The 19,600-nt window shown below is 39.5% G+C and overlaps 1 protein-coding gene across 1 annotated transcript in view; it reads left to right on the top strand.

Moving 5' to 3' along the window:
- The window catches only part of LOC108718520 (cadherin-10), a 285,253-nt gene that overhangs the window by 108,238 nt on the left and 157,415 nt on the right, over window positions 1-19,600 (top strand). Inside the window, exon 3 of the mRNA XM_041566244.1 lies at window positions 1,882-2,226. Within this exon, the coding sequence (XP_041422178.1) occupies window positions 1,999-2,226 (228 nt within the window). The 5' untranslated portion in view covers window positions 1,882-1,998. The remainder of the gene's footprint in view (window positions 1-1,881; window positions 2,227-19,600) is intronic.

The following is a 19,600-nucleotide window of genomic DNA, read 5'->3' as shown; positions in this document are numbered from 1 at the left end:
AACCATACTGTTGCTTTACAGAAAAAAAACATTTCCATGTAAAGTATATGATCAAAATAACTGACACATCAAGTTGAATAGGTTTCAATTGTGATGTTGCTGGTCCATTAAATAACTGTAAGTCCAACAGTACCTAGCACTCTAGGAAATGAGAAAAGTGCAATGCCTGGACACTATAAACCAGGGATCAGGAACCTTGGCTCTCCAGCTGTTAAGGAACTACAAGTCCCACAATGCATTTGCCTTTAGACTCCTTCAAAAGGCTCCTTCATTGCATTGTGGGACTTGTAGTTCCTTAACAGCTGGAGAGCCAAGGTTCCTGATCCCTGCTATAAACCAATGGTAATTATTCTCCCAACACAGTTGTTTGTGCATATATGTACAGTATGCTAAATAGAAGAAACATGTCCAATAAGCTCTAGTGTTCACAGAAATGTCTTAAACGAATGTTGCTGTATTTTCAGATATGTTAAATATTTTTTCTTAAATGGCCATTATATCTAATTTATTTTTTACATTTTGCTTTTGGGATTACCATGTACGAAGTATACATATTTCCCATTATCTTAAATATGCCTCTTCCAAATGATAATTGTCTCAGCTTACAATTTTAGCCTTTACCTAAGCAGCAATTGTTTTTCTGTCAGGCTGGCTACAATTTCCTTAACACCTCACAAGGTTCCATTTGTGTGTAAAATCCCATTGCAAGGAATCAGTATCATTCAATATATGGTAACTTTTTTGTACAAGGTAACTGTGCTATCCTGTTCATAGGTTATACTAACCACCAGTAAGTATGCTGAAGTAAGCAAAGTTTGTATTTATAATAAGGACCATAAAAGCAGGCACTGCGATCATATGACTTTTTACTAGGCAGACTGTAAATTGGGAATGATTAGAGATTGCACACCTGCAAACAGACAGCTGCATTTACAAACACAAAAAGTAGCCAAAAAATATCACTGCCAGACTAAAATAAAACCCAGGCCTATGAAGTTCAGCATCAACACAAAATCTATTCATTAAATTAATTTTGAAAAAGTGTGTTAATTTGAGGTTTAGGTGATTTATTGGCTGTATTTTATGTTGTTCTACAATATACTTTTAGGTGTGTCTTGAAATTTTAAAGAAGAGGGTTGCTTACTATTAGAAAATAAAGTTAATATATTATATTGATTTTTCCTTCCTATGTTTTAAAAAAACTAAAAAAAAAATATATGTTACTACACCAAGTCAAGCCAGGCCCATTACTTTGACATATCCCTACTGATTTCTTGTAGTGGTATTACAAACAAAAATTAAACCTTTGTGAGGTTCTAAGAAGCTTGCTGCTATCCCAACAGTTAGATAATGTTTGTTTAGACAGAGCTACAATTGCAGACTTATAGTTTGACAGAAGCATATCAACACTATGAAGGTATAATGGCCATTTAAGTATTATTTCTTCAACATGTGATTGTAGCTTATAGAATAATGTACAAGACAATTCTTCAGCACTTTATACTAACCTAAATTTTAGGGATGCACTGAAACCAAGGCTTTTTCAGCAGGATTTGGCCACATCCAAGCACCTGGCCGAACTGAATCCAAATCATGTGACTTTATCACACAAACAAGGAAGTAAAAACATTTTTAACTGCACGGTTTTCTTTGGCCCTTTCTGACCATCATTTTAATATGCAAATTAGGCTTTGGATTTTGTTAGTTATTCAGCAGAATCTTTCGCAAAGGGAGATTAGGCTGGGATACACATTTTAACATCATCCTTGTTAAAATCTATAATCTAGTGTGTATGCTCAAACTAGTCTCAATACACTATTACAGTGCATATTTTGCATGGAATCAGTACAAAAGTTAATTATTATTATTATTTTTTTTTAGGTTTAAGGAAACCCATACATGAAATAAAAATGAAGAACTTAACATCTTAAACTGTCTGGTCCAATTGAAAGATCAGACTACGTTTTTAACTGGATTTATTTGGAATTCGCCAGGAGAATGACATCCCATCTACTTCTTGCATTTTTAGTGTGGATTTCTGAACCAAATCCTTCTCATAGTGACATATTCTTTGAGAGGACAGCCGATTCACAGTCTATAGAAAAACTGCATCACTTTTCTGTCAATAATGGAAAACTATTAAATCGACAAAAACGGGGATGGATGTGGAATCAGTTTTTTTTGTTGGAAGAGTACACAGGATTGGATTATCAGTATGTTGGCAAGGTACAGACTCCTGATCAAATTGATTTGATTTCTGATTTAGGCTTATTAAGTATTTTACTGTAAAATGTATTTATGATGAACTTTCAATAATTTATGATGTTGACGTTTTGTGTCCATTAATTTTTCCTTCTACTGGTTGCATTACTGAAAAAAAATTCTATAAGGAACAGTTTGTTAATGAATTGCCACACTTTAATAACAGAGATTTGCATGTTGCCCTTTTCTGGGCTTTTAGCGATTTCTTGGAATTCAAACTAAATTCATTACTACAGTAGCTTACACTATTAGTAATTTTTCTATCAAGGTTGATGCCACTACTACAGTTTCTTTGACTACCAGATTTTTTGTGAAGGCGCTAAATTGTCATATTTTCTGACTAGAAAGAGGAGTAATAAAAAGTAGCAATAATAATTAGAAACCAAGTATAACATTTACTTAATTAAAATGCTGATACAGGATATACAGTAGAAGATAAGCTAACATTTTCCATTATGAACACTGAACTATAAAATAATAAATTAAGTGATTATTTATATGCTTTACTAATTCTCTATGAAAATGTTCCTGTAGTTTAGCTGTAAGATAAGACACACAAGAGAAGCTACTCAGGATGAATAAAAGAAACTGAACATTAAACATATGCTGCTTGCATCTGCAGATAAAAGGAATACAACAGCAGTGGTGTTAGTTAAATCTGACTATTTAAGATTTGGTGTGTTGCATTAAATTAAAGCTAAACCTGAAGTTCCTGTTATTTCATCCTGTGTAACTGTATATGAAAGGTAAATGTATACAATATGATTATACTCAACAGAGAAAACATGTTTGGTTTTACACATGAAGCCTTAAAATTCAACAGAAAATGTTTTTGTACCTTCAAATAATTCATAGATTACATACTAATCCAGAGATTACATACGTAATATCTAGTAATATAATTTTGGAATTAAACTGTCATTTCAAAATTAATCAATTTTTTTTTTTTATCCTATTCTCGTAACTTTCAATTTTAAAATCCTGGCTGACACTTTGTAACCTTTATGCAGTTACCTGGAGCATTTCAGTCTCATTTGTTCAATACAGTGTACCAAAAATACAGCCTGGTTCATTTAAAGGCTGGATAAGGCAATGGGGCACTTGGGCAGGCTGTAGAGCATAAAGCAAGCTGTTGAATGGTCACATATAACTTTGGGGCTCCAGTTGCAAACTTGCAATTCTACTGAATACTATCAGAGATTTTGAGTCTTGCTTAGTGTTCCTAGTATATTTTATCAATGAAAAGCATATCTGCACTAAATTGTCAAACTCCTATTTACATTTTTGTCGATTTGGAAGTATTTGTCAGAATTATCCAATCTTTGATGCTGTGCTTTCCCTGTTTTTTATTCTTATACCTCACACCTCAGAATGCATGACACAAATGAGCTTCCCTCTACTTGTCCCACTTACTTATTATGTTAATGTCCATGGCATCTTAAACACTTGCAATAAAATAATGTATCCCGCTATTTATCCCCTAGTTACAGTGTTACTAGTATTGCCTGTAATTTGGACTTGTAAATGTAACAAAGAGTGGGGGCACTAAACAGTTCTATTTATACATTAAATTAGTTACATATTAAATCAATAATGTACAGTAATCAATGCAACTACTATATTAATAAAATACCTGAAATTGCTTAGCTTGTCCTACTTTATTATTTTAGTGTTCCTAACCCTCTATATGCCCTTCAACATATTTACAGTGCTATGTTCCAAAGCATTACAGAAGTCGTTGTTTTCTCTTGTAAATCTACAGTAAAATCTTTTGAAGTGGCAAAAATCTATCTAGCTAGTGGAGAAAAACATGGTGCAGTTATAACTGCATTGTGGACAAGCACAGTTTTGAAACCTGTAAACCCTTGGCAAATAAAGCCACAACTAAGGTTTTTCATAAAATAATAACTTTGATGTTCTGAAAGGATCTGGATTAGTAAAATATTCAATTTATAAAACTAAGCAATAATGTTTATAACAATATGGAAACCAGAGGCCTGGGTTAGAATGGCAGTAAGTGCATGATATAAATGCAAATGTGCTTTGTCTTCACAAAACAGATTTACTTTGTTTTACATTTTTAAAGCTAAGGACCTAAATGGTAACTATACATTTCAGCCTTCCTGTAAATTGTTAGTTTAAGTTCAGCAGCTTCAACAGCTTTAGACAGGAAGTTTTGCAGAGCTACATTTAGAGACCATTGTGCATTGTGGTCAAATGCTGTTTGTTTGTTCCCTTTTTCCCTAAAACAAGACCCCCGAAAAATGTTAGTTACATATGCTTTTCAGATTTGTTTCCCCTTCTTAATTATCCAAAACTAAGATTTCTTGCTTTTGCTGGCAAATTTTCTACATAACGGGGGATATATCATTCCATGGCCCCCAAAAATCATTATGTTAGCAAGCAGCTACTTCACAGCCAAAGTTTTGTGTTGCAGGTTCAGATAGTAAGTGGAGCCTCAAAAAATAAATATCCACATTGAAATGTTTTAATGTAAATTGGCAAGTCAGAAATTGTGGTAAACTGATGCAATGTCTGTATTGCTCCAGGTTCTGAAGACAACTTTGTTTTGCTTCTATACTGTATATGCATATCTTTGTTCCCACAAAAATCTTAGTATCCATATTGCTACATAAATGGTTCTTTCCTGGCCTAAATAAGACATGAAATCAGACATGAAATAAAAATTATATGTATGCAAAATAACATTTTCTAAATAGATTCTTTAAATAGTTTTTTGAAAAGTAACTAGGATCCATAAAAGCTGTAAACAAATATTACCATTATTCAAAACTGCCTACTTTCCAAAAATGTTTTGAGTATGAACACAGTAAGGATTTTTTCTCAGAGGAATGCAAATAAAAAATAAATCATATAAGTCATACTGTAAATCTGTTAAATTTGCTTGTGAGCAACAGCAAATCTGATTTTTATTTCCATTGTTCTATTTGCAGCAATATACACACACACACACATATATATAAACAACATATGGCCTGGTGCACAGCAGATCACCTGTTAATGCTGGAACAAACAAATCCCATAATATTGAAACAACAAAAGTAATCCGCACTCAATAGGTCTTGTGAAGTGAAAAAATTATTTATTCAACGTTTCGGCTCATGTACACGAGCCGTCCTCAGGAACGTTTTGTTGTTGTTTATATATATATATATACTATATATACTTTATAAAAGTCTGAATATGTGACAGAAACGTGAGGCTAGTCTGCATGGGATGGCAGTATATGCAGTATATATGAATGTCACATCGTTATACACTGTGATCCCTACTGATCAAGACATTGAAACTATTCGAACAATGCTCATACAGAACCCTGATCCAACACGCCCAAATACAGAGTTTTTGATTGATCTCTTGGGTTATTCTCTCAAATTGAACTACTTTAAGTTTGAACTTTGCTACTATCTTCAACTCAGTGGAACCAGTATGGGTTCTAATGTGGCACCGGCATTTGCCAATCTGTTTATGACATAATTCGAACATGACACATCATCCACTCATATGGACATCATATTTACAGACTTTGGCGCTATATTGATGACCTGCTAATTTTGTATTTGGGCATTAAAAATCAATTTCTACAAATCTTAGAGGAACTTAATGCACTCCCACTCCAATTAAGTTTACAGCACAGATAAACAACATGGAAATCCCGTTCCTTGACATGCTCCTGTTGAAACAAGACACACACCTCAATAACACCATTTTTCGTAAAGAAACCGACTGCAACACTTTTTTACATCATAAATCCTGCCATCCACCACATCTGTTCAAAAGCATACCATACTCGCAGATGATTCGGGTGGTCCAGAATAACAGTGATCCTGGACGCCTGGAATACCAACTTGATGAACTTATCGACCGTTTTATTCTAAGGAACTACCCACTACATGAACTATTGAATAGCCGACAACTCACACAAGCTGATCTTTTGGAGTCTACCACCACACATGAGTCTAAATACATCATCTAAATTATTAAGTGTCCCTGTGGCCTCGTATATGTTGGCAAAACCATCACCACCTTTAGAGACAGGATGGCAAACCACAAATCAGCCATTGGCAAGGGCTCAGGTGACACACCGGTCTCACAGCATTTTGTTGAACACAAACATTCATTAGCGTTATTACAAAGCACAATCATTGACTTTATTTCACCTCCGGCCAGGGGCGGCGATCGTGAACGACTACTTCTACAGACTGAACTTAAGTGGATCCACCATCTGGATACCCTTAATCCTAGAGGACTTAATGAACTGATCTCATATGCCCCTTTTTACTAAGCCAGATGTAGTAGTTCGTTATACAGAGTACAGATCCCTCGTGGCTGCCAACTTTGTCTTTTTCTTTTCCTGTTCATCTTTTTCTTTCTTTCGTCTTTTCTTATCTTTTTTTCTTCTTTTTTTCCTTTCTTGTCCTTTTTTTCCGTTTGTTCCTTTTCTGCCCTCTTTCTATTCCATTTGGCCTTTATTTCTCCTCCATTTTGCCAGCACCTGTATCAACATGTTTGCCAGCACACAGTTGGATACGTTTACAAATAGTTCTGATAACGTATTTGTGGGCTAATTAGTACGCCAGTTTCTGTAGTAACCAATGTTACCAACAGGGTGATGTGTCGCTTATAGTGCACGCAGTTTGGAGTGGCTATGTGTTCCCAAACCCCATTTCATATCATGGTGGTTGACCATGCTCACGATCCTGTGCACAGCTATTATAACCTGTATTCTATTCTGTATTGTGACTCACGCAGTATCACACACTGCACCCTCATCCTAGTTACATAGTTACATAGTTAAATTGGGTTGAAAAAAGACAAAGTCCATCAAGTTCAACCCCTCCAAATGAAAACCCACCATTCATACACACACCTAATTTCACATAAATTCTATATACCCATACCTATACTAACTATAGAGCTTAGTATCACGATAGCCTTTGATATTATGTCTGTTGCATTCCACAACCTCACTGTCCTGACTGTGAAGAACCCCCTACGTTGCTTCAAATGAAAGTTCTTTTCTTCTAGTCTAAAGGGGTGGCCTCTGGTACGGTGATCCACTTTATGGGTAAAAAGGTCCCCTGCTATTTGTCTATAATGTCCTCTAATGTACTTGTAAAGTGTAATCATGTCCCCTCGCAAGCGCCTTTTTTTTCAGAGAAAAAAACCCCAACCTTGACAGTCTACCCTCATAATTTAAGTCTTCTATCCCTCTAACCAATTTAGTTGCACATCTCTACACTCTCTCCAGCTCATTTATATCCCTCTTAAGGACTGGAGTCCAAAACTGCACTGCATACTCCAGATGAGGCCTCACCAGGGACCTATAAAGAGGCATAATTATGTTTTCATTCCTTGATTTAATGCCCTTTTTTATGCAAGACAGAACTTTATTTGCTTTAGTAGCCACAGAATGACACTGCTCAGAATTAGACGATTTGTTGTCTACAAAAACCCCTAGATCCTTCTCATTTAAGGAAACTCCCAACACACTGCCATCTAGTGTATAACTAGTGTATAACTCGCAATCAATTGCAGTTTGTACTATTATGGTGAACCTAGTGACATGCATCTGTGGACAGGCTAATGTGACACACCCCATGTCCTATAGGTGGTTCACTTAACCCAGTATCCAGCGGGTCCGTCACCACAAACCTTGCCACATTGAGTCCAGTTCCATTTTTATTCTACTCGACCGACACTACAATAAATCTTATATTTATATTTTTATTTCTAATTTTAGCAGTATCTGTGCATGAACTATGACCTCTACTGGTCTACCTGGTCTACCATCTGTGGAACCTTTCAATACTGGCACTACGGTACTACTACTTTGGTCTTTTTTTCTTTCTCTCTCTCTCTCTCTTCTCGGCTTTACCCCTCCTTTCCTTTCCATCTATTTTTCTCCCCTCGAACAGTTCTGACTCCAAGTACCAGACTGTAGTCCCACCCCCATGTTGCCATGGTCAATGACCCTAACAACATCACTCAATGGGAATCAGAGTCTGACTCTAAACAGGAAGACAAGCCCTCCCCTCCGGAAGCCTCTGGATCTTACAGTTGCTGGAGATTATACTATTGGACTCCCTTTCATCATTAGATGCACAATGAATGCACCTTTTTGCTGTCTTTCGTCTCCCGGATTCATGACCCACCGGGGTATGCACAGATGGGTATTAACAGCCCACGGACCCGAGTAAGCTGAGTGATGCTCTCCCGTCCATGGAGTAAAAGTGAGCTATTCTCTTGAACTTAGTGACTGTAACACCGATCTTCGGTAAAGCATTATGAAGGATGTTATGTTCTATGCACGCACCTTTGATTATATTTTACTGTGCTTCCCGAGATGTTCTTTTGCACACATTCTGTTTAAATATGACTACTATCACATTGACATCAAAGTTATTGCGTATGCTGTTACTTAATGACATGTTTGAAGATGATCTCTACGACTTGCTACTATTAGCAATTATGTATTTTTTCTTATCTAACAGATATAACATTAGATACACAATATTAGCATTGTCACAATGTAACCCTTCATTCTTACATTAGGCATCTCTATATGATTGACGTTGTGAACACACTTAATTGTCTATTTGTTTTTTTGTCTTTTCTTTTTTGCCAAAAAAGTTTTTTCCTTTTGATGCAACTTTATTTACACCCACACTGACCCACTATGACATCATGACCTTCGCCTTTCCACAATTTTGTGTTTAAATGTTTGATTGTTAGTTGTGTTATGCACTTTGAGAAAGGCTAGAGTGGTAGCCGAACATTAGCAGTTTTTTTGCTGAATAAACACCAAAATCTTTTTCTACATAAGACCTGTGATTGCTTGCCTATTTTTGGATACCTATCTCACTGTTTGCATACTGTACCTAGGCACATTGAACCTGTGCCAGCTTCCAGTTGTTTCATTTATATATATATATATATATATATTTTTGGTATTCTCACTAAACACAGTGGTAGTTCTTTCAATGCCAACCTCAAAGAAATTATCAGCTAAGATCTGTTAAGAAGCAATGGATGAGTAAATTAATAAATCAATGATAGTTCAAAAGATTGTACTACAATAAACTATATTTTAGTTTTAATCCAGGGAAGCCAGTTAAGGTCTCATTAAATTATCTTCAACTTAGCTGCAAACAACCTTTCCAGAGAGTGCAAACACATTACAATTAGATGCCAAAAAGCCAAAAATATCAGTGGTCAATAATATAGACCTAAAATGAAAGCACTTCTCTCTCTGGTAGATAAAAAAAAATACTAGGTATGGTGTGGCTGTAGGGAGGGAAGGCACCTGTCATCTGCCAAATGAAGGCAGCATTGTATTCATGGGGCAAACACAAGCCTCTGCTCAGAAAAAAAAACATGGCAGTCTGCACCTATCATGTAGACAAAGTTGAAACCAGTGTGTGGATGTATTTATTTTAACATAGAAGATATGGAAACATATTATGTAAATGTTATCAGAGGACTGGTAGTTGAATAATAATAATATACGGTTTTCAGATCCTCCCTTTAAAAGGTGTCATAATAATTAACATGCTGCATAATTGGCCATCAATAATAGACTGTGCTTGTTTCTAAAAAAGATATATATTATGTATTCTCATTTAAATTGCATAATGTTAGTAATAATAAGAAGAAGAAGACGAAGATGAAGATTTAAAATACAGGGCTGCCTAAGATTCTTCACAATTTTCCAAATTCCAAGCCTTAGAAATTGCAATGATGAGTTTGTAATCATGTCACATGTAGTAACACAGTCCAGTGTGGTGAATTCTTTATTTTTTAGGGTGAATATTTGAGTGCTGTTAAATAGAATGTTATTCTGTACAACAATATATTGCGTAAATTACTATGTATTGTACAGCACTTACATTTTCACTTTTAAAGATCTACATTTATTTTTTCTTTAAACCTAAACATTTCAGCTATTTTGAAATACAGGGGGGGCACATTTGTATTCAATTTTATGTCCTAACATTTTATAAATATATATTGAATGTTTTCACTGTGGTTCTAAGATTTACAGATTTGATAAGATTTGATAAGTCTCTACTAAGAAAACTGCAACTTGCAGAGCATAGCACTTTGCATCATTTTAAACTCTGTATGACTGACCGATAATTGATCCTTTGGCATTTTCACTGAGATAATAACGTGTGATTCAAAGCCTATGAAGTCATGACCTAGCTCTTAGAAAGCAGGAACTGAAAACTAGACTGACAGCATTGATGTTTTTTTTTTTGTAACTTATATTTTTATTGACAGGTTTTGAAAATTGTACAAAGCTGAAAACATCAAGATAGACATCAGTAGCATATTAATACAGCGTATCATTAAGAAAAACACCAAAAGCTAGGGCCGATATGGCCAACAACCAGATCTATGTCAATAAGCAAAATAATGCTCGCAAGTCCCATAGGGAAGGCGAGACATTGTTTACAGTAGCATAAACAACAGGCAAAAGAAAAAGTCATCAAGCAGAAGGTACAACATCAAGGGTTCAAGTTAGGGCAGTACGAGTTCAAGTTCAGTCTATAGCAGTGGAGCGGGTGTGGGGAGCAACAGGAAAGACATGTGAGTGAGCTCAGGGAATGGTCTCTTAGTGGGGCAGGGCGGGCGCCATACCTCGAAGGTCCCATATGGACCAAATTTTGAGAAAACGGTCTGTTGTTTGTTGGATGTGGGCTATGTTAGCCTCAAAAGACCTGTTGCTGTTCACCCTGTTGATAATCTCAGTCATTGTGGGAATCGTCCGGGTTTTCCATTTAGCAGCAATGGCTAATCGGGTGGCGGTCAGTATTTGATTAACAAGTGCTTGTCCACTCTTCTGAATCCGTGGCAGGGGTTTGCCCAACAAGAACACTACCGGATCTAGTGGCACTGGTCTGGAAAGCAGCAAGCAGAGAAGTGTGTAGCTGGGAACCATGGGCACCACAGTTTCTCCAGCAGAGAGGAGAATGGTCGGGAAAAAACTTGTGAAGTTTTTCTGGGGTATAGTACCAAAACGTTAGGATCTTGTAAATATGCTCCTTCTGTCGTACGCAGGATACCATGTGTGCCGCGTTGTCCCATATTCTGGACCATTCCAAGGCGGTGAGCGGTTGTGGAAGCGCTTGGTCCCACTTATCCATATATTTGTGGCGATGTGGCGGAGATGCTTGGGGGGTCGTGAGTATCAAATAGATACTAGAGATGAGACCTTTTTGTGGTAGACCATTGACGGCCAGGGCCTCAAATGCAGTGGGTCTAGATGCAATAGCAGGTTTTGTTAAAGAGTCCACAAAGTGTCGGAGTTGAAGGTACTCAAAAAATCTAAGTCTCACAGATGGATTATTGTCCTGAATAGTCTGCAAGGGAAGCAGCATGTGAGTAAGTGGGTGGATAACATCCCGTACAGTGAAATAGGAAAACTTCGACCACCGCAAATGAAACGCTGGAGCCATGCCTGGCTGGAAGGCAGGATTCCTCAGGAAAGTGGTTAACAATGACTTGGCTAAAATCAAATTGTGCTTACGCCTGGTGTTGAGCCAGATCGAATGTAAGTGTCTAGTAGCCAAAAGCATCGTAGGAGAGCATCTGATAGCAGTAGTAGAACACCAAAAAAGTGCATTCAGGTGGTAGTCTCGTGCCATCTCATTTTCAATGTGACCCCAAGCCGTAGGAGAAGTCCAATGAGACCAGGCCAAGAGCTGCCTAAGATGGGCGGCCTCATAGTATTTCCGTATGTTAGGGGCACCCAAGCCCCCTCGGTTGCGGGATGACAGCAGAACCGAGCTGGCCACCCTATGACTCCGATTCGCCCAGATAAAACCTTGAAACAGAGATAGTATTTCCTTAAGCGTTGAGGGTGGAACAGCAACAGGGAGAGTCTCAAACAGGTAGAGGTATTTGGGTAGCACACTCATTTTTATAGCAGCCACCCTGCCCAACCAAGATATAGAATAATGAGACCATTGCAACAACTGGGTCTTAGTCCGCTGAACAAGTGGTTTAAAGTTTAGGTCGTATAAGTGAGAGTAGGCCGCAGATAAATGGGTACCAAGATAGGATAAGGAGTCTCTCCTCCATCTATAGTTAAAAGCGGATTGCAAGGACTCCAGCTCCCTGGAAGTGAGTTTTAATGGTAAAGCTTCGGTTTTGTCTAGATTCAGTTTGTAGCCAGATAGTGCACTGTACCTGTTTAATAGCTGGTGAAGATTTGGGAGTGAAACAAATGGGTTTGATAGCGTAAGGAGGACATCGTCTGCAAATAAAGCTATTTTATAATGAGACTCGCCAACCGGAACTCCCGCAATGTCCGGGTGGCTCCGTATGGCCGCCGCCAGAGGTTCAATACTAAGTGCATACAGAAGGGGGGAAAGGGGGCAGCCTTGTCTCATCCCGTTGAAAATAGGTATTGGTTTCCGAGATTGACCAGGCAGTTTGAGGAAAGTGAGGGGGGTACTATATAGGCTACGGAGAGAACTGAGATAAGGGCCTGAGAGGTTGAGGTGACCTAGCAAAGAGAATAGATATGTCCAATTAAGCCTATCGAACGCCTTCTCGGCGTCTAAACTGAGGATCACTGATTTGTTCTGAGTCCTCTGAAGGATCTCGATTAGATCAATAGTACGTCTGGTATTGTCGCCAGCCTGTCTGCCCATTATGAAGCCTACTTGGTCCCTATTAATTAGTCGCGGTAAGATGGGTGCAAGGCGGTTTGCCAATATCTTAGAAAACAATTTCAAATCAGAATTTAATAACGCTATGGGCCTGTAATTTGAGCATAATGTGGGATCCTTTCCTTCCTTGGGTATAAGGGAGAGGTGTGAAGTCAAAGTGGTATTGGGGATGGCAGTCCCTTGTAAGTACAGGTTGAAAAGTTTCAGCAAATATGGAGTCAATATATGCTGGAACAATTTGTAGTATTTATAAGGGAGGCCATCAGGGCCCGGAGTTTTCCCTGTAGGCATTTGTTTGAGAGTAAAGGATAATTCTTCCGGAGTGATAGCTGCATTGAGCACGTCCAGGTCCTCAGCTGAGAACTTAGGAAGGTCAAGGCCAGTCAGGAAGTCAGTTATCAGGTCCCTATGGTAGCCTACTTGCGGGAATGGTTGAGGTAAATTATAGAGTTTGCTATAAAAATCGTGAAATTCAGCTCCTATTTGCTCTGGGTCGTAAGTTAAGCCAGCAGAAGAGCGCTTAATGGAAGTTATTCTGGTTTTGGCTTGTTGATCTCTCAATTTCCGAGCTAACAGTGTGTGCTGCTTATCAGCTTTTTCATAGAACATCTGTCTGGTCCAAATAATGGCCTTTTCCGCCTGTCTATACTTCAAAGTGGCTAGTTCCTTGCGCAGTAAACTAATTTGGCGTAATAAGGAGTCAGTGCCCAGTATGTTATATTGAGTCTCTGTGTCTCTAAGTTTTTTATGTAGGGTGAGGTAAGTACGAGTCATGAATCTTTTTCTATGGGCCGTCAATGCAATAAGGTGACCCCGTATCGTAGCTTTATGGGCCTCCCAAAGAGTAGGGATGGAATCTACCGAGCCCTCATTAATTTCAAAATATTCCTTCAGTCGACCCTCGATTTGGGCAAAAGCTGTGGAGTCATGCAAAAGCGTTTCATTCAAACGCCAATGAGACTCACGGGAGGGGGGCTTAGAGAAATCTATGGTCAAGAGTATGGGAGCATGGTCAGACCAGGAGATAGGCAATAGCTCCGCTGCGAACTGTAGGTTAAGAGAAAAGTGTGAGATGAAAAAATAATCAATGCGGGTGTGAATCTTATGCACAGGAGAGTAAAAGGTAAATTGCTTATCTCTAGGGTGTTTAATTCGCCAGGTGTCAAACAGTTGGGCCTGTCTCATGGTTTGTCTGAACAATTTAGATAAATTGTGTGCCGCCTGTAGTGTGGCCGGTTGGGACCTATCAGCCACCTGAGAGAACGTTAGATTAAAGTCCCCTCCCAGTATAGTATGTAAAGGGGTATGTCGTTGCGCTATAGCTATGACCCTTTTAAGAAAGCGAATTTGGCGCTTGTTAGGAGCATAAATATTAAGGAGGAGAACCTGAACACCAGCATAAGATCCCGTTAGTAATAAGTAATGACCTTTCGGATCGGAAAGGACCTGGTCGACCGACAAGGGACAGTCTTTATGAATAAGGACCGCCACCCCGGCCTTTTTGGAAGAGCCCGAGGAATAGTAGGCCGTAGGGTAGTATTTAGAGTGAAGGCCATAAGAGCTATCCTTAGAAAAATGTGTCTCCTGGATAAAGGCTATATCAGCCCGGGAGTCTCTAAGTTCTTTAAGAGTCAAGTATCTCTTTTGTATGCTATTAAGACCTTTAACGTTAATGGAGATGAATTTAGCCATGGGGGAATAGATAAGGGGGCAATAGAATAAGCCGTAGCTTAGCTGACATACCCATCAACAGATGTGGTCGACCAAAATCCCCAACCGATCCATGTAACAACATACAAACCACAAGGTATTCAAGTAAACTGAGCTCACCATGTATCAATTCAAAACAGACCCACAAAAAACAGATGCGTTGAACCTGAAAAGGCAAAATGAACCCAAGACAACAAAACAGCAGTAATAAACATAAAATAAATAAGAAAAAATAGAACAACATTAGGTAAAACAAATATTGAGAAAGCATTATTCCAAACATTCCCAAGCTCTGTTCGGCTTAATGATAACTGTGGTGGAAAAATAAAAAAAAATCAGATGGAGTAGTGGCGATGACGTATAGTCAACGGCCAAGGAGGAACAATCAGGAACCTCCGGAGGGGGTGAGAAATAACCGTGATGCCAAGGATCACCGCAGTCGATGTAATACACAAGAGTAGGTGACATGTCGCGACACTCACGGAGACCTCGTAGGTTGGATAGAGCCATACATGAGCCAAGCTGGCCCCAGAATGTAGAGAAGATTCGGCAGTAAATCCTCAAGGAATCTGTGGAGGCGATGGGCTCAAGGCCAATGGAGGCAGACCATTTTGTCGCTGGACCGTAAGCCACTGAGGTTCAAAAGTAACCACTGGCTTCTCTCTTGGGCTGGGCCGGGTTGGCGAGGATACGTCTTGAAGCGGCAGGTTGAGTGCTTTTAAGAACCGAGCGCCATTTTGAGGGTTCTGCAAGGTGTATGTGTGACCCGCTCGATTGACCACCAGCTTAAATGGGAAGCCCCATCTGTAGGGTATGCCAAGGTCCCGAAGCTTTTGTGTGACAGGCTTCATCTCTCTTCGTTTGGTCAAAGTGATGGGAGAGAGGTCAGTGAAGATCTGCACCTTATGGTTGCGAAAGTCCACTGTGTTAGCAGCCCTTGTTTTCGCTAAAACAAACTCCTTGGCCTGGTAGTAGTGGAAGCATGTGACTATGTCACGCGGAGGTTTGGGTGGAAGTGGTTTAGGGCCCAGCGAGCGGTGGGCTCTGTCAAATCTCCACATATCAGATGGAGTGTCTGGACAAATATGGGTACATAGGTCCGTAAGGTAGCCCGGAATGTCTGCCGGCATTACCTCCTCAGGGATCCCCCGGAACCGCAGGTTTTGTCTGCGGGATCTATTTTCCAAGTCTTCGCACATGTCCCGTAATAGGTACACTTCCCCTTTAAGGGCGGCATTTTCCTCCTCTGTATTAATCAATCTCTGTGCAATATCGTCTGTGAATGTCTCTAGCTTGTCAGTCCGATCGCCCAGATCAGTCACATCTCTCCGGATCTCTTTCAAGGCCACATTTACTGCCGCCGCAACCGTCTGAGTAATGGTGGCCGTCAGGGCAGACTGTAGGTGCACCAGTTGGTCTGCCAATATTTGGGCAGTAACGGGTTGCTCGGCTTGTTGTTGGGCCGGGAGATTATCAGAGAGGAAATGTTGTGGTGACTGAGAGGCCATAGAAGGCGATGTACTCACAGAGTGGCTTGGAGAGGCATCAGCGTGCGGTGAGCTTGGAGGTGCGCTATCAGAGTCGGCGCCATCTTGGGGAGTGTGTCGCAGGCTCCGACTTGGCGTCTTCTGTAGGTAGGGAGACATCGTAGTGCGCTGTTTTTGCGGGGTTTGTCGTTTCCCCATGGTCTGGCTCAATAAATGTGCATCCCGTGCTGCGAGTTATTGCTTTTAGAAGCTGATATGCGGGAGTGCAGAGGTCCCAAATCACGGAGCTCCTACTCTATGCGTCCGGTCAGCAGCATGACTAAGGACCGCCCCGACAGCATTGATGTTTTGACAATTTTATTTTATCTTTTGATTTCCTGTTGTAAGAAACTGATGAGAAAACTCAATTAAGTAAATCTCCATACATACTGTAATATAGCTAAATAATTTTTAATATGACTGCATACATATCACTAAGTTACTTTGAAGGTTTAAGCCAAACATATACATGAGAGAGAAAGAAAGAAAATAAAGTTCTTTGTAGTGATAAATTACACATTTTGCACTGAATGGCATTGAGCATTAAAGGAATTTTGTTGCTGCCTGGTTCAGGAAAAATACCCAGATGTATGACTATATTGTCAGACCATAGAAACAGAAGAATAGAAGGTCCCTATACGATGACAAGCTATGTTTACCAAAATGGTAACCATAAGATACTCTAATATTAAAGAAGGAAAGCTACAGATGCAGTTTTGGCAATAGATTAACCACAACATTGCAAGCTAGAAACTTTATTTATTCTGTAGAATGTTTTACCATACCAAGGTTAAAAACCATAGAAGTGCTCTCTGTTTGTTTGAGATAGCAGTTGCCATATCAGTGACTTAACTTCCCTGCTTGCATCACACTGCTGGCTCAGATTGCAGCCATGGGGTCAGGGGAGAGAGGAAAATCTGTGCAGGCTTCTGGCAGGGGGTTTGAGCTGAAAGAGGTTACAGGGCAAACCTTTTGAAATAAAAAATAACAGTGATATAAAGGTGATACCTTTATTGGCTAACAAATATAATCATAGTAAGCTTTCAGAACATTTTAGTTCCTTTTTCAGCTTGAAAAAGGAACAAAAATGTTCTGAAAGCTTGCTATGATTATATTAGTAGGGATGTCGCGGACTGTTCGCCGGCGAACTTGTTCGCGCGAACATCGACTGTTCGCGCTCGCCGAATGTTCGCGAACGTCGTGCGACGTTCGCCATTTTGGGTTCGCCTTACCTGGCGCTTTTTTTTGACCTCTCACCCCAGACCAGCAGATACATGGCAGCCAATCAGGAAGCTCTCCCTCCTGGACCACCCCCACACCCCCTGGACCACTCCCCTTCCATATATAAACTGAAGCCCTGCAGCGTTTTTTCATTCTGCCTGTGTGTGCTTGGAAGAGCTAGTGTAGGGAGAGAGCTGTTAGTGATTTCACTGATTTGAGGGACAGTTGATAGTAAGTTTGCTGGCTAGTAATCTACTTGATACTGCTCTGTATTGGAGGGACAGAAGTCTGCAGGGATTTGAGGGACATTTTAGGTTAGGTAGCTTTGCTGGCTAGTAATCTACCTTCTACTGCAGTGCTCTGTATGTAGCTGCCTGCTGTGGGCACTGATCTCTTCTGATCTCATCTGCTGACTGCTGTAATAACCCAATAGTCCTTGTAAGGACTGCTTTTATTTTCTTTTTTGTTTTTTTACTTTGCTAGTTGCTACTATAAGAGCCCAGTGCTATTAGTCTAGCAGTGTTGGGGAGTGGGACTGGTGTGCTACTGTGCTGCTCCTAGTAGTTCAGCAGCACCAACCCGAGAATTTTTTTTTTTTAATATACATATAATTTTTTTTTTATTTTACTTATCTTACTGTTCTTTAATGTGTACAGTGCTGTTTGCTGTTCTTCATAGTAGTGCACCAATAGTAGTGCACTTGCAGGCATTATTTGCCCAGTGTGTTCTTCAAACAACTGCCATCTAGCTGTGTGAGCTTGTTCACATTCTGTCTAAATATCAATAATAATACCGTCTCCAGAACCACCACCTGAGTGACGTTTTTCAAGCAGCAATAATATATTCCGTATCCACTGCTGTAGTAGTGTATACGTTGACCTTGTAGGCATTGTTTGCCCAGTGTGTTCTTCAAACAACTGCCATCTAGCTGTGTGAGCTTGTTCACATTCTGTCTAAATATCAATAATAATACCGTCTCCAGAACCACCACCTGAGTGACGTTTTTCAAGCAGCAATAATATATTCCGTATCCACTGCTGTAGTAGTGTATACGTTGACCTTGTAGGCATTGTTTGCCCAGTGTGTTCTTCATTTTCAAACAACTGCCATCTAGCTGTGTGAGCTTGTTCACATTCTGTCTAAATATCAATAATAATACCGTCTCCCGAACCACCACCTGAGTGACGTTTTTCAAGCAGCAATAATATATTCCGTATCCACTGCTGTAGTAGTGTATATGTTGACCTTGTAGGCATTGTTTGCCCAGTGTGTTCTTCATTTTCAAACAACTGCCATCTAGCTGTGTGAGCTTGTTCACATTCTGTCTAAATATCAATAATAATACCGTCTCCCGAACCACCACCTGAGTGACGTTTTTCAAGCAGCAATAATATATTCCGTATCCACTGCTGTAGTAGTGTATACGTTGACCTTGTAGGCATTGTTTGCCCAGTGTGTTCTTCAAACAACTGCCATCTAGCTGTGTGAGCTTGTTCACATTCTGTCTAAATATCAATAATAATACCGTCTCCAGAAACACCACCTGAGTGACGTTTTTCAAGCAGCAATAATATATTCCATATCCACTGCTGTAGTAGTGTATACGTTGACCTTGTAGGCATTGTTTGCCCAGTGTGTTCTTCAAACTGCCATCTAGCTGTGTGAGCTTGTTCACATTCTGTCTAAATATCAATAATAATACCGTCTCCAGAAACACCACCTGAGTGACGTTTTTCAAGCAGCAATAATATATTCCGTATCCACTGCTGTAGTAGTGTATACGTTGACCTTGTAGGCATTGTTTGCCCAGTGTGTTCTTCATTTTCAAACAACTGCCATCTAGCTGTGTGAGCTTGTTCACATTCTGTCTAAATATCAATAATAATACCGTCTCCCGAACCACCACCTGAGTGACGTTTTTCAAGCAGCAATAATATATTCCGTATCCACTGCTGTAGTAGTGTATACGTTGACCTTGTAGGCATTGTTTGCCCAGTGTGTTCTTCATTTTCAAACAACTGCCATCTAGCTGTGTGAGCTTGTTCACATTCTGTCTAAATATCAATAATAATACCGTCTCCCGAACCACCACCTGAGTGACGTTTTTTCAAACAGCAATAATATATTCCGTATCCACTGCTGTAGTAGTGTATACGTTGACCTTGAAGGCATTGTTTGCCC

The sequence above is a fragment of the Xenopus laevis genome, chromosome 6L (genome assembly GCF_017654675.1).
Source record: "Xenopus laevis strain J_2021 chromosome 6L, Xenopus_laevis_v10.1, whole genome shotgun sequence".
Taxonomy (NCBI): domain Eukaryota; kingdom Metazoa; phylum Chordata; class Amphibia; order Anura; family Pipidae; genus Xenopus; species Xenopus laevis.
Note: the sequence above shows the minus strand (reverse complement) of the source record. Positions and strands in the feature narration are given on the sequence as shown.